Genomic DNA, 14695 nt, shown 5'->3' on the forward strand with positions numbered 1-14695 from the left:
AATATCGTCACAGACAATATGATACGATATTTTTCCGGATATATCGACGATATATCGTCTCCGAGATGTACGTATATCGCGAAATATGGTGACGATATATCGCTGACACGATATATATCGCCAAATATCGTGCCGATATATCGCCGGCACGATATAGGATCGTCAAAATATCGTGACGATATATCGTCTAGTTGACATCGCCTGAACGATATTTTTTTCAATATCGTCTGAACAATATATTGCCCAACACTATTCTAGTTTTTTTGGACTTTTAACCACTGTTATTTAAAAGAGATTTACCAACGTTTCGGAGGCTGCATCTGCCTCCGTCTTCAGGGTAGCGTGTCTAAATGGTTGCCTTGGAGGATTGTTCTAGGTGGCCTAGGCTCCACCGCGTCCGTCGGTCACAAGGACCTCTAGTATATACAAAGTTGCCAGGTAGGATAATCAGTGGCCAGGCTCCACTTCTTAAAATGACCACGTCGAGGTCACGTTAAATAACAGTGGTTAAAAGTAAAAAAAACTAGAATGAATAAATCACCACTGATTATCTACAAAAAAGAATTGCCCAACACTAGTTATGACCCCCACCAATCCCCTCCCCCGCCGCTTGGGCACGCCACTGCTCGTGCTCCTACATTTCAAACTTGTCAAGATAACATTTTATTTGCCATCACGTTAGGATCGTTGCATAGTCACGAAAGTGGAAACCTGATAAATTCGATTAGGCGCGAAACTGTAAAATACAGCGTCTTGTGACCATCTCTATCTAAAACCAACAGGAGAGAGTTAAAGATTTTCAGTTGATGAAGCAAATTGTACCCCTATTTTTAACAACACGGTTCTTGTTGCGCTCGTGAAATGTTATTGCGTCAAAACACCTGCTCCTGGCAATTGGAGATTACGTGCGGGCGCTGTGAAATCGGGGTCCTGCCATTTGTCTCGTTGGCAACAAACCTCGACAACTCTATTCTCAAGTAAGTATTTTAATATTTACCCATCTCGTTGGAATCAATCAATGGCAGATGTGTAGTGTTTATTTCATGGATCATTGCCACCCGATGGGTAGGATGGAAGCAACTGCCGACAGAGTTACAAAGAAATAGAAAAAAACTCTTTGATTTGAAAAAAAGAAGAAACAAAAAGAACTTCAAACTATTTTAGAGGGGCGAGATTGGGTATGCATACAGAGAAATCTGTCTGTCTTACCCCTCCATAGGCTGTACGGCTATGTTGCTGAAAAACTAGCAGAATCTAAATGACTTCAAATGCCATTGATTGATTTAGTTTATTTACGTCGCACTTATTCCACTTTTCGCTAATCGCGACAATTCAGTGCCCCAGAGAAGTTGATGCGTGAGAATTCCATAATTAAGCATTTACACACATTTACGGTTTTACTTTAGTGGTGGCCATGGGTGTATATATAGTTCACGTATGGTTAGGGTTCAACTTTTGGTATGATTAGGGTTGCTATATTTCATAAGTGAAAATCCGGGACACTGATGACCGGAAGCTTGTTAGGGAGCATTGGCGGGGGGGGGGGGACGGTGCTGGACCCGACAAAGTTGTGTGTATGTACAGTGGTGGAAAAAAGTTCTTCCCCATAAGACTTTAATGGCAGTAAATAATGCCGGAAAGGTAGGCAACACACATTGCACCTTTAGGTGATCGGGTGATTCTGTCTGTCTCAAGGACCAACTCGTCTTTTATGCAATAGCCAACAGACACAGGAAATGTAGGAAAGTCACGTGACATCAGGTGGAATGTTGTTCGTCATAAAATCGCCTTTTCTCAAGCCAGGTCGCAGAACCGACAAGAGTTATAGCCTATGTCCGAAAATGATTCCCCTAAAACCGTTGAACGAAACGCTAAAATAATTCTTGCCTTAATTACAAAGGCTACTATACTATATGTGCCGCGGTAGCTCGGTCGTTTGGGAGTTTGATTACCATGCGAGAGATCTGAGTTCGATCTCCGACTGGGGAGAATTGAAATTTTGTCCACCTGTTCAAGTGGCTCCGGCGCCCACCCAGCGTCGTATAAAGTGGGTACCTCTAGGAAACTTGTGGGGGGAAGGGGTAAAGGCGGCCAGGGGTGTGGTGCTGATCACATTATCCCCACCTTCGGCCGTAACAAGAAAGTGTGGGACCCTAACTCCGCACCCCCTACACGCCTTCATGGCTTGGTGCAAAGCACAAGGTAGCACTTTGCTCTTTCATTTACTAAACGTCCCGATTTTGTCGGAACAGAACTTTCTAATTTCTATGTGGACTTCTTCCAAGTTCCGTAGGGATGTGAATAGGCTCCAGTTTTTCTTGACACAATTCATTCATGTTATATTTCGTTATAAAAACCACGGCCGATGTCCTGTGTGTGTGGGGGGGGGGGGGGCTATAATTCAAACATGTGAGGTGATACTTTTCTCACTACTCCATTCTCCAATTCTTCGTATCCGAAATAACTCTCAATTCCACACACTGAAAATGTAGCATTTCCTAGATCTTAGCATGCAAATATCTAGCAACAAAGTAATGTGTAGGCACATAGTGGTTCGGATACCACTTTAAACTGTAGGTGCATTCCCGATTAGTCTTACTGTGCATAAAGTGGACTTAAGACACCAAATCAACCAACCAACACAATCCCGTTATCGTCCAGATTATTGAAACCAGAAGCCCCGTCGCGAATAACATAAGCAGGAAGACAATGTGAAATTACCCAACAGAAACAGAACCTACAACGGCTAGATTGGATTAAATCGACGATACAGCACGCGTTCTGAAATTAAGAAGAATACGAAAGTTGAAGGACCTCGATACACACACACACTTTTCCTCCCCTTAATGGTAAGATTTCTTTCTTGCAGAGAAGCCTTTAGGTAGGGATTCAAGGCCACGACGAAAAAGTGTTTACATGCAATGACGGGACCAAAACAAGGGTCTAGTTTGATATGAAAGCTGTGTTCCTCCTTATTTCGTACGTCATTGATAACAGGAATGTCTGCTACCCCTAGTTTCGTAGAGCAGACGCTTGTTTGCCACCCTTTGGTTCCGTGACCTTCGCTCGTAGTTAGCAAGAGTGAATGACTCACCAGATACCTGTTGTCTGTAAGCTTATGCAAGAATAGATATTTCGTTAGCGTTTGGAAGTATTGTTTCATCTGCAGTTATATCAGTTAACGTTCGAATTGTTTCCTAATGGTTACGTTATTTATAAATTAGTTCTCGAGAGTGAGCTTTCTATCTATTTGTATGGGGGGGGGGTATACAGCCTGCATGTATTATTTTTTTTTCCTGAAACAAGAAAAAATTCCAAGACAAAAAAAGAGTCGTAGAAGAGTAGTTAACAAAAAAGAAAGAAGAAAACGAAAATGTAAATGTTTATATAAATTATTGTATAGATCGAGTAAATAATATTTTCTCACGGGGCCTCCTCGATGGCGTAATGATAACGTCGTCACCTTATAATCAAGGGATCCCAGGTTCGATACACGGTGGATGCACGTAGTAGTTCGTATGTCATTTTAAACTGAAGGTCCAGTCCAGATTAGCTTATCTGTGCAGAAAAAGTAAAAAAAAGAAATTGTCACAGTGTAAGAAAATTTCATGTTCAACCACATACAAAAGGAATAATTTATTTCATGTTGGAGTTCACATTTATAGCATCTAACCAACACAATTATGGATCGCAACGTATTTTCTCAGATCCATTTTAATTATACGTGCATGATAAAATAACAGAAGTTGAGGAAAGAGAAAGCCAAGCAAAACACAGATGCCTTCTCCAGAATTTCAAATCTCGTTACTTAAGGTTTTGGGTTGAAGTCCCGGGCACGCATGACTCTCTTGTTCTTGCCCTTTTATCTGCTTTAATGTATTTAATCATAAATCGTCGTTATGGTTTACCTCCAGGGGAGGAATAATGACAATAATTTCCAATACAAAGCCAATAACGAACAGAACAACAACTCAATTAGGGAGATGTCAAGAAAACAAGACTTTACAATGTCTCCGTCTCTCGGTTTCTCGAATTGAAAATTGCTCTCCCGTTCTCGGTCTCGGCTAGTTACATATAGAAATCGAAAAAGTATACATATATTTCATATATCCCGGTTTTATAGGAGATTTCGTGAGATATGAAATAAGTACTCTTCGATCATGTTTATTTTTATTAGTTTTGTTACGTAACATCACTTTTCTTCCCAGCCGTGGACGACTGACCATTACATGAAATTAATGACGAAATACTCAAACACCTGTGACAAGGACGGTACTCAAATCCGGGAACTTTGGTGACGAGATCGAAGGTTGACCACTTAATGAGCTTGCCCACCGAGTCTGCTTAATGTTGCTTGTGTCAGGTAATTCGAAATAACTGTCAATATCCCACATTCATTATCATTTGTTTCATAATTTATCTTATTGATGGTATTAACCCGAAGTCGAAGAAATAGTTGAAAGGCAATAATGCAAGATTGAATGTCTATGATGTTACTTCGTGCCGAATAATATGACGTGATATTATGATATGAATATATTAATAATATAATATGCCTAGTCATTCGATTGATTGATCCAATTGCGCACACAAAATATGGTATAATGTCCACTCCTAACCAACCTCCGTGGCGGAGTGGTTAGCACAGCGCGCTACGACAGCATGGGCTCCTGGTTCGAATCTCGGCTTGGCCATGGGTGTTCTTGGTGAGTGTCCGTTAATCAATGTCATCATATCATCACTCATTACTCATCTTCATCGTCGCTATTTGCCAAAAGTGAAAGAATAGCGACACTAAATAACAAAAATCTAATCAAATGGAACATCTTCACCGATTTAATTCTATACCGTACCAAATTCCCAGTTTATTACTGCTTCTTGCTTCATTTTACAGCATCTCAATTGTTTTCCGGTTCGAAAACAAATGGAATGTTATTTTGTGCAGTTGATTGTGCATTGTTTCGTTGTTTGGATTGTTTAATTAACGTCGCATTAATTAGTTTTAGACCAATCGTGACGGAGGGAATCGAGAGCACAAAGGAAGGGGAAAAGACAAGTTGGAGACCACGGCTCTCTTTAAAGGTAGGATTCCTTGAACACGACTGAAGTGACTGCAGAATATTATGGATAAAATTTGTTTCGCTTTTTCCTTTTATTTCTGTTTCAGTTATTTTACTTCGCTTTTCTTCTCCCACTGACGTTAATCGTGTCGGTGAGGAAGAATTATAAACTCGTGAAATGGACGATGGGACAAAATAATATATATGCCTCTCCCACGGTTCGAAACTGTAGCCACAAAATATTGTCTTATTTTTAAAATTTACGTCAAATATGGTTTCACTCGTCTCTTTCTCAAGGCGTTCCATTGCCTCTCCGATGGCGTAGTGGTAACGTCTTCGACATGTAATCAAAGGCTTCCGAATTCAATACCAGATAGAGGAACATTTGGTTCGGATCCCACTTTAATCTGTAGGTCCAGTGCATAAAGTGGACTTAAACCATTAGCGTGTGGCATGTGGCCTGTGATGAGAACAATCATTTCAGTGAACCTTCTTGACAATGACTAGTATCACTCGAAAAATATTTTCTTACGAGTAGATCTTGTTAAGAAACCAGTTGCTGAAATGTTCTTCTTGAGGCCACGTAGCACCCAGCTGTTGTTTGTTGTTGCTGGGGCATGAGTCATGTGACTCATGCTATCAATGCTCAATCCTTCCCGAGAACTCAGATCCACCAGACAAACTTAAGCGAATAATTTGTTATTTGGGTTGCATAAACAACAGGCTTTAAGACGTTACGAAATTCTAGGTACCGTGGCCCAGGTAATTCTTTCTCCGACTGTACATATCCATTATCATATTCTTTACACTTCTTAAAAAGGAACAGAAATCTATTTCGAAGTATATCATTAATCTTGCGATTTATTTTCGGTGCCATAATGAACTAAGCTGCTATCTCACAATGTCGAAACTTTATTTGAGGACTGCGGACTGAACAGTGTGGACACCCAAGCACTGACTGTTTACAGTAAACAGCTTACTATGCAATTTGAGAGATTTGTAACTGAAATTCAATGCTGCTAGCAGACGGCGGCGCTTTCGTTAAGTCAAATATATTTGCAGCAACTTCTTGTAACTCGATAACTTATATTATCGAGAGTGATCGGTTCAATGTATAGTTAGATTGTTTAGTAAAATGAGCATTTTAATATTACGCATTTAATTATAAATAAAGTTCCCACCCGATTCCAGGACATTGTGCATCCCGAAGAAACTATTCGGGACAGCAGGACAAATTATATCATTCCGGGATTGTCCCGGAAAATCCGGGACGTATAGCAGACCTAGGTATGATCAGGCTATCAAAATTCAATATATCAACCAGGCCATCCAACATTTTGACACACTGTTCCAATGAATGAGGGGTAGCCATTTCACATTTTTGGAAAAGTTGTTGCAATTTTGCAATGTGTTGACTGTGTTCAGAGAAACGTGAGTTCAATTCTACTGCAAAGTGGTCCAAAAATGGACAAACGAAGGTTTACCGTGTAATATTCTTTTGTGCTCTCAGCTGGTGCATTATTCCCTCAGATTTGACAGCTGGGTGTTCTAGGTCTCTTCGTTTCTTCATCATAGTTTCTAAGTACTCTATGTGATCAGAAGTATCCGGACACCCACCTGAAAATAAAGTACAAGTTTGGGCAACCCTCCATCGGGAACATTAGCAGTCAATACAGTGTTGGCCCACCCTTAGCCTTGATGACAGCGTTCACTCTCACAGGCATACTTTCAATCAGGTGCCGGAAGGTTTCCTGAGAAATGGCAGTCCATTCGTCGCAAAGCGCCAAAATGAGAAGAGGTATTGATGTGGATCGGTGTGGTCTAGCACGAAGTCGGCATTCCAAAACATGCCAGTGATGTTCTATGGGTTTAAAATCAGGACTCTGCGCAGGCCAGTCCATTAGTGGGACGTTGTTGTCGTCAAACCACTCCCCCACAAGCCCTGCAGTATGGACGGGTTCTCGGTCGTGTTGAAAGACACAATGGACATCCCCGAACTGGTCTTCGACGGTAGGCAGCATGAAAGCTGTTAAAATGTCAACGGAAGCTTGTGCCGTGACGTTGCCATGGAAAGCAACAAGGGGGCCAAGCCCCTCCAGGAGAAACATGATCACACTGTAACCCCGCCACCTCCGAATTTCACTGTCGGCACTATACAGGCTGGTAGATGTCGTTCACCAGGCATTCGCCACATCCACACCCTACCATCGGATCGCCACATTGTGTACCGTGATTCATCACTCCACACAACGGTTTTCTACTGTTCTATGGTCCAGTTTCGACGCTCCTTGCACCACACGGGGCGGCGTTTGGCATTTGTCTGTGTGATGTTTGACTTATGGGCAGCTGCTCGGCCATGGAAACCAAGTTGCCGCACCTTGCGAAAATCAGTAATGGTGCTTGGAGTAGATCCTGATGCAGTTCGGAATTCCTGTGCGATAGTGGCGATGGATGATTGACGATAATGCTGTACGGCCCTCTTCAACACTCGATGGTCTCTGGAGGTCAACATGGAAGGCTGGCCTGCACGCTTTTGGGTTGTACACATCCCTTCACTATAACATTGGAAACAGTGGAAAGAGGGATGTTTAGGAGGGTGGAAATCTCACACACAGACTTCCTACACAAGTGGCACCCAACCAACTGACCACGTAGAAAGTCTGTGAGTTCCTCAGACCATCCCATACTGCTGTCTCACACTGTCTGCAGACTACTGACTTCGCTGACTATGTGTTCCAGACGGTAGATGGCAGTACTGTGTCGCCCTCTTGATAAACAATCGTTTCGCGGTGTGTCCGGATACTTTTGATCACATAGAGTAGTTTCTATGCTTTGGATTAAATTTCATTAAAGTTCTCAGAACTCTCTCTGTTTTGTTTTTTTTAATATGTGTATTAGGTTATTTTTATGTTAACAATACTGAACAGCCCAACTTTGGAGGTGCCCAACATAATCTTGCACTGCATGAAAACAATTTGGTTAGAACAAGTGAAGATGTTTCAAACTCCCCACAGGTTACACAGTGAAGAAGCTGAAGAGCTTGCTGAAATATTTCTCTACATTTCCACCAGTCACGCTACTTAGTATTTACACTTTTCTGTTCATCTTTTGTCAAACAACTTGAGAATGTTACGGTGTTTCCCTGGTTTTTTTGCACTGCGTTTTTAAAAAACAAATTTATTTAAGAATACTGGAGGGAAAATAATAACTGATTTGACAGTCGCAATGAAGTTTCTTGTCACAGAAATTCCGAACCTATCAGAAAATTGCAGACATTTGGTCTGCAGTCCCATCTGGTGTGTGCAATTTCGTAATTTCCTTCCCATCCGTATCCCGTTCTATACGTCTCGAATTTAGAAGAAAAAAATAAGTCCGAAGAATTTTTTTATGAACAAGCGGATAGAATAGGTAATCTGGTAATTTTGTTGAACCCTAAGGGATGGGGGGTTGGACCCGTTGAACCCCCCCCTCTTAAATACGCCCATGGTGGTGGCTAAAGTTGAGCCATTTTTCGGTGCAAATTTACGCGAATCTTCCGGTCTGGAAACTTAAAATGTAATTTCAGTTTTACCTTAGGAGTGATAGTATGTATAGACTCTAAGTATATATTTTTCTCTGTACTAATATCAAGATGGAATTTTATTTTTGATGTAGTAATTATCAAATAATCGTCTAATTCACAGAAAACATGTTGCTTTACGATTCTATCTCTTATTCCGCACAAGAGTTTAGCTTGCCTCTCCACCAACAATTCAATCTTATTATTCTCAGAATGTTATAATCAATTACAAATTAAACAGAAAACAACATGTTTGAACATTTAATGGTTGAAAAAATAGTGCCACATAAAAAAGGTTGTTAACAATGGAAGCTATAGAATCACAGAAGCAAAAATTCGTACATCTCTGCATTCGTTGTGTAGTTTCCACTTTATGGTGATACTTGATTGATTGATATTATTTTATTATTATTGTCATTTCAGCATGGAGGTCATTTTTGTCCTCCACGCAATATGGGGATAAGCCCCTTAACTAGAGGGTGACCCAAAAGTCCCGCACCATAGGCGTATGACGATAATTGCGAAATGTTTGCGATTGTTCTTGCAGGTGAACCATGTTGACTACTGAAGAACGGGACTTGGTGGCCCACATCCTGCGAGTGATGGGTTGGGCTTACAGTTGTGTTTTGACAATGGTGGCCAACACATTCAACAAATATTGTAATACAGCCTGTGGTGCGGGACTTTTGAGGACGATAAAATAAAATATGTCTGTTAAAAACTTTCTAACTCAGTTTCTAAAACTATTCATTCATTTATTAAGTACCAAGAACTAAAACTATACTCTATCTGAGGACTGAAATATCCTTATCTAGTTAAAAGCTGAGGCTCTAAAGGGGCACTCAGAAGGACAACACGACCCCACAAAGCATTTTCCTCCCCACGGGTCCAGGCGCCAGAGACTCGTTGGCTTGCAATAAGCAGTTACCGGGGTGTACTACAGGGAAGGTCACCCCTTCGTGATAATACATACAAACATTTGGCACCAAATAAAAATTAAGATTTTGGCAAGCAGCTGATTGCATCACCAACGCTCGCTTACGGTTGTAAATTCGACGACAGTGCCAAAGGGTTTTTCTCTTTTTGGTTGAGTTGTAGGCTGTGGAAAGGTGGTATTTATAGAAATTTGATGTAAACTTTACAGCTTAACCAAGATAAGAATGACCCCGGGAAACTCGAGAAACTAAAATGCACAGTCATTTGTTTTCTCCTCTCGCGCATTATGAACCCTTCTACTACAGCACCACAGTGGCATTCTTATCTTGGTCAAGCTTCCTAGTATTCTTAGGCAAATTGTCCACGACCAATTTCATTAATTTTCCCCCGTGTTTCTAAGATTTTTTTTTTTTTTTTTTTTTTTTTTTTTGATGCTGGTATAGAGGTTGCCAGCAGCTTTAGCGTTTTGTTTCAATTCTTGAAGCTTACTCTGGGTGAAATAAAGAGAAGAAACACGGTGATGGACAATTTGCTTGGTAATACTTATGTATACCACTGTACATCGTGGATTTTCAAATGTGTCAGTATTGGTTTTTAATTTTGTAAGAATTTGAGTTGTATATACTTTTTAAAGGAAGCATGTTTGTTATAGTAGGATACCATGTATTCCTTGTTTCTATTTCAGTTCTTGTGCGGAAATGTTCTATTTCTTAAGACTCTGTTGGATTTCCCTACTCGTTTCACCTTTATGTAAGTATCTTACAAATTATTCATTTCTTTTTCGTTATTCAATGTCCCATTGTTGTTCACTCCAAGACAGATATGTTTTTTTGGGGGGGGGTTCATTTTACTTCCAACTGAGACAAATTAATATGAAATTGTAAAGATGGAATTAGAATGTATTTATGAATGTAATTGTATTTAATGTGTTGGGTTTTATTAGTAAATTCAAAAAACATTTAATTTACAATGCGTGCTTGCTAAACGCATTGCCATGAAATTAGGCGGGTTGCAGAACTTCGCGCTGTTGCCACGTCGGAGTACAACCTCGTGTGTTCGGAGGTTTAAGAGAATGAAAGATCTCGTTGTAGAGTTGGTCTTTGTAATCCATGTGCTACAAACTGACAGTACTTGTTCGAAAGGTCAGGGATGACACAAAAGTCCCCCGGAGAGAGGTCGAACTAGGCAACGCAGCGCTGTTGACGTTGCCACACAGTGCACTGGAACCAGCTACTTTTGTCCCGCTTTCGCTTTGCTTTTCCCATATGTGGCACCAGCGCAATTTTGTCCAGCCGCCTATTTTAATGGCCGTGCGTTTAGGCATAAATAGCCAAATGTAAAACTATATATATATCCAATAAATGTTTTAAGATATGACACATAGTCGGTCGGTGAAGACACCAGTGAGGAGATAAGTGGACAACGCCAACGGCCAGTCACTCCACTCAGTCCTAACCTCACTGAAATGAGAAAAAGTAGGTAAGTAAATGCTCTTCTATAAAAAAGGGCACTGCGAAATTCCTAATCTTCCAATTATAACGTTAGTGTTGTGCAGTACCTTATTAACAAATAAGGCGTAGCCTATATTTGCAGGATTTCTGCTGTCGCAAAACATCCAAGGCGTCACAAGACTACTCAGTCAACAAACAGAAAAGAAATAAACACGTCTTCCTTCACACGTTATTGTTGCAGTTTCCCACATTTTGTCAATCGTTTCCCTCTAAACTATAAAGATAAGACAAACTGGTTATTACAAAAAGTTTATTTGAAGGATTCTCTACAACTTGACCGGTGTGACTAAACGATACAAGAACTCTGGGGGCAGGGAGCATTCCCTTTCCACTGAGTGATGCGTGGTCAGCACGAGTCCCATCTCCGCTGCTACTGGATTTCTACACCGAAGCCTCCTACTATTTATTTCATGTCTCTCTCCAATTGTCCTCGCCATGCCAGGTCAACATAGAAATTTTGGAATTCTCGACAGTGATCGATTCCGAACCGCTCACACCAAAGGCGATAGTGCTTGTTAATCATTTAATTTTAAAAAATCTCTTAATATCTATCCTCAACATTTCATCCTGACAAACACGAGCATTACCCAAGGTTCGAACACCTAACCCCGGGTGTGACTTTACTGCCTGGTATACACAGGAAAAGACACGGATTGAACCACACACGACATATACACCAGTAACACAAAAATTATTAAGAATTATGAATAAAGTTATTATGCCAAATCCTAAGAAATGCAGTTTGGAGCAATGATCCAAATGTGGTAATTGACTGACATAAGTACTTGAATTTGGTTTGTGCTTTTGTTTTCGTAAATCTCTTGCATTCGTTTTGACAGTGTACCGTAGTTATCATAGGCGTCAGCTTTGAAAGACAAGGCCCCCTCACAGGAAACAATACCCGCCCATATTTTTTTAAAGAGGGGAAAGGTGCCTGCCTCCACCCGCATACATTCGAGGATATGCGCTTATGTTCTGGTACCTAAAAAGACCATAACGTCTTTTCCACTGAATATCGGTTTCCATGTTTTCTTATCCTCGTGACATTATTTGGTCCAAAAAATACATATAGATCCAGTCCTGCATGTTTCGCAGAATCTGGACCGGTGTTGTTCGGAAATCCAGAACAAATCCAGTTTACAAAATTTGTTAACATAATACTTGTTTTGTGGTCCGTTTTTGAGTATGTAACATGTATTTCAGTACGTATGTTTGGCTGAGATAGTGTAGGGGTTGAGTGGGTAATGTGACGCTGTGTGGACGGGTTCTCATGTTGTATTGTTGTTTGGTGAGTATATATATGTGTGTGTAGTTTTGTTTATGTGTTACTTGATTAGGTAATGAAGTCAGGGAGAAGTTAATCAAATAAGAGGGTTAAGAATTTGGATTGTGGCTTAAGTATGAAGTGTGATAATAGTGTCAGATATGAGGGATATAGTATGTTGTGTATTGAGGTGAGGAGAAGGGTATAATGAGACAGCATCAAAATTAGTGCTCAAAATAGCCGACCATATTAGTGAATTTTCTCGCATTTGCTTCCAGACACTGTGGCGCTGCCGTCGTTTCGGACAGTGTATTGCCAGATCACTCGAATGTACCTTCCAGTGTGTGGTTCGGATGGTTTCAGCTACATCAACCATTCTGCCTTGAAGTGCGCCAGCAGGGACCAGAGGAAGTTGGGTCTAGAAGGTTGGTTTCTCAACTTTAGAAAACGCCCAAACAATATCACAGTCTAGGAAACGTTATATTATTGTAAATAAAAAATATTTTGGAATTGTGCGTTGTGTTACGTGACATCTGAAACTAAACACACGGTCATGAAAATAGGCGGCTGGGTAGAATTGCGCTGATGCCACACGTGCGAAAAGCAAAGTGAGAGCGGGACAAAGGTCGCTGGTTCCCGCGCACTGTATGGCAACGTCAAGCGGGCTGCGTTGCCTAGTTCGAGCGTCCGACCGACCTCTCTCCGGGAGACTTTTGTGTCATCCTTGACCTTTCGAGCAAATACTGTCAGTTTGTATCAGATGGAATACAAAGACCAACTCTACAAGTCTACGACGAGAGCATTCATTCTCTTATAAATATCCGAACACACGGAGTTGTGCTCCGACGTGGCAACAGCGCGAACTTCTGCCACCCGCATAATTTCATGGCCGTGCATTTAGCAAGAGTCAATGGCCATCACCCCCCCCCCCCTCATACCCGCCCTTTCTGACATCTAAAGTGAAGTTAGATCCTTAGCATATTAAATAAACACCATGATTCTAATAATAAAATGTAATCAATATGATTAAATTACTGTCCTCCATTTCATGTCTTAAAAGGTGACCAAACTTTCTTTCACATCTCATATTAGGTAATCACATACTGAGTCATTTAAAGCTAGCCATAAACCTGGCATCTGCCGTCGCCCTGAGCAAGTATACGCAACCTTCTAAAAACATGCTTTTTTTAATATTATTTTTAATTTTAGCGTTCTTCTGCCACTTTTGGCTAATCGCGACTGTGAGCATGTGTGATTATATTATGAAGTTGATGAAGGGGCATTCAAAAAAAACACCCATGATCATGCCGGGATTTTTTATTATTATTTGTTTCTTTAAAGGAATACCCCTATACGGTAGTATTCCCCGACAAGCACAAATATCCATGTCCTAATCGGGATTCGAACCCGGGACCCCTGGCGTCGTAGCGCGCTGTGCTAACCACTTCGCCACGGAGAACGGCTTATAAGAACATGCGACGTCTTGATATACTTTTTTGGTTGTCGTGTTCTTATGTCAGTGTATTCTTTGGATTCCGCATTTCTACTATATAAGTATGTTAATAATGTGGCTTCTATTGAATATTAATTGCTATTTCTTTTCCAGAAATTTCTCTCCGACACTTCGGCTCATGCGTAGAAGGTGACGAAGATAACGACGATGACAAGGTTGAACAAACAACAAGCTAGATGCGCTGGAAAATGATATCCTATTATCTGGGTAACTTCCAAAATGGCTGCCATCTTTGATCACTCGATAATCGTACAGCAATATGTCGTTTCAACCCATCTTGGCTACTCTAGAAATATATATCTATGATAAAACAAGGCAAATTTATGACAAACTCAACATTTTTCCAAGGATTGCTGAATATTTTCTTCTGATAGAAAATTCTTTGAGTAATTTTCAGTTCTTTCAAATGGATACATGTAGACGAATTCCTGTCAGTAAAAGCCAACAGTGTCCGAGATCTTACAATCTGCGTCGGAACCTGTTGTTTTTGTATCTACCAAGGAGCTGCCTTACAATCAATAATATTATTTGTTTGCGCTTTTGATATGCATAATTCAATAGAAACGTGGAATTCAGATGCGAATGTTTATTACTTAAAAGTATAATTGCCACAGGTTCCACTGTTTAGGTGAAAGAGTCGTCGTGCTCGACCTCCATAATGAAATTCTCGAGCTCAAATGATATTATATACTGTATATTATATAGTACAGTGGGATCCATGAGTATTACCGTGCAAATTGTCCATCACCATGTTCGTGCACTTTATTTGACCCAATAAGAGCTTCAAGAATTAAAACAAAACTCAAAAGAAGCTATTGACAACTTCTGCACCAGCATACATAAAATCCATCG

General features: G+C 40.6%; 1 protein-coding gene across 1 annotated transcript; it reads left to right on the forward strand.

Moving 5' to 3' along the window:
• Positions 1-936: 936 nt before the first annotated feature.
• LOC145996443 (serine protease inhibitor Kazal-type 10-like) lies at positions 937-14376 on the forward strand. The gene is made up of 4 exons (XM_083132928.1): positions 937-977; positions 10241-10305; positions 12609-12755; positions 13937-14376. Exons 2-4 carry the CDS (start codon positions 10254-10256, stop codon positions 14017-14019), a joined length of 282 nt encoding a protein of 93 aa, XP_082989054.1. The 5' UTR covers positions 937-977; positions 10241-10253; the 3' UTR covers positions 14020-14376.
• The last annotated feature ends 319 nt before the right edge of the window (positions 14377-14695 follow it).

This window comes from Lepisma saccharinum, chromosome 12 (assembly GCF_977018435.1).
Source record: "Lepisma saccharinum chromosome 12, izLepSacc3.1, whole genome shotgun sequence".
Lineage (NCBI taxonomy): Eukaryota > Metazoa > Arthropoda > Insecta > Zygentoma > Lepismatidae > Lepisma > Lepisma saccharinum.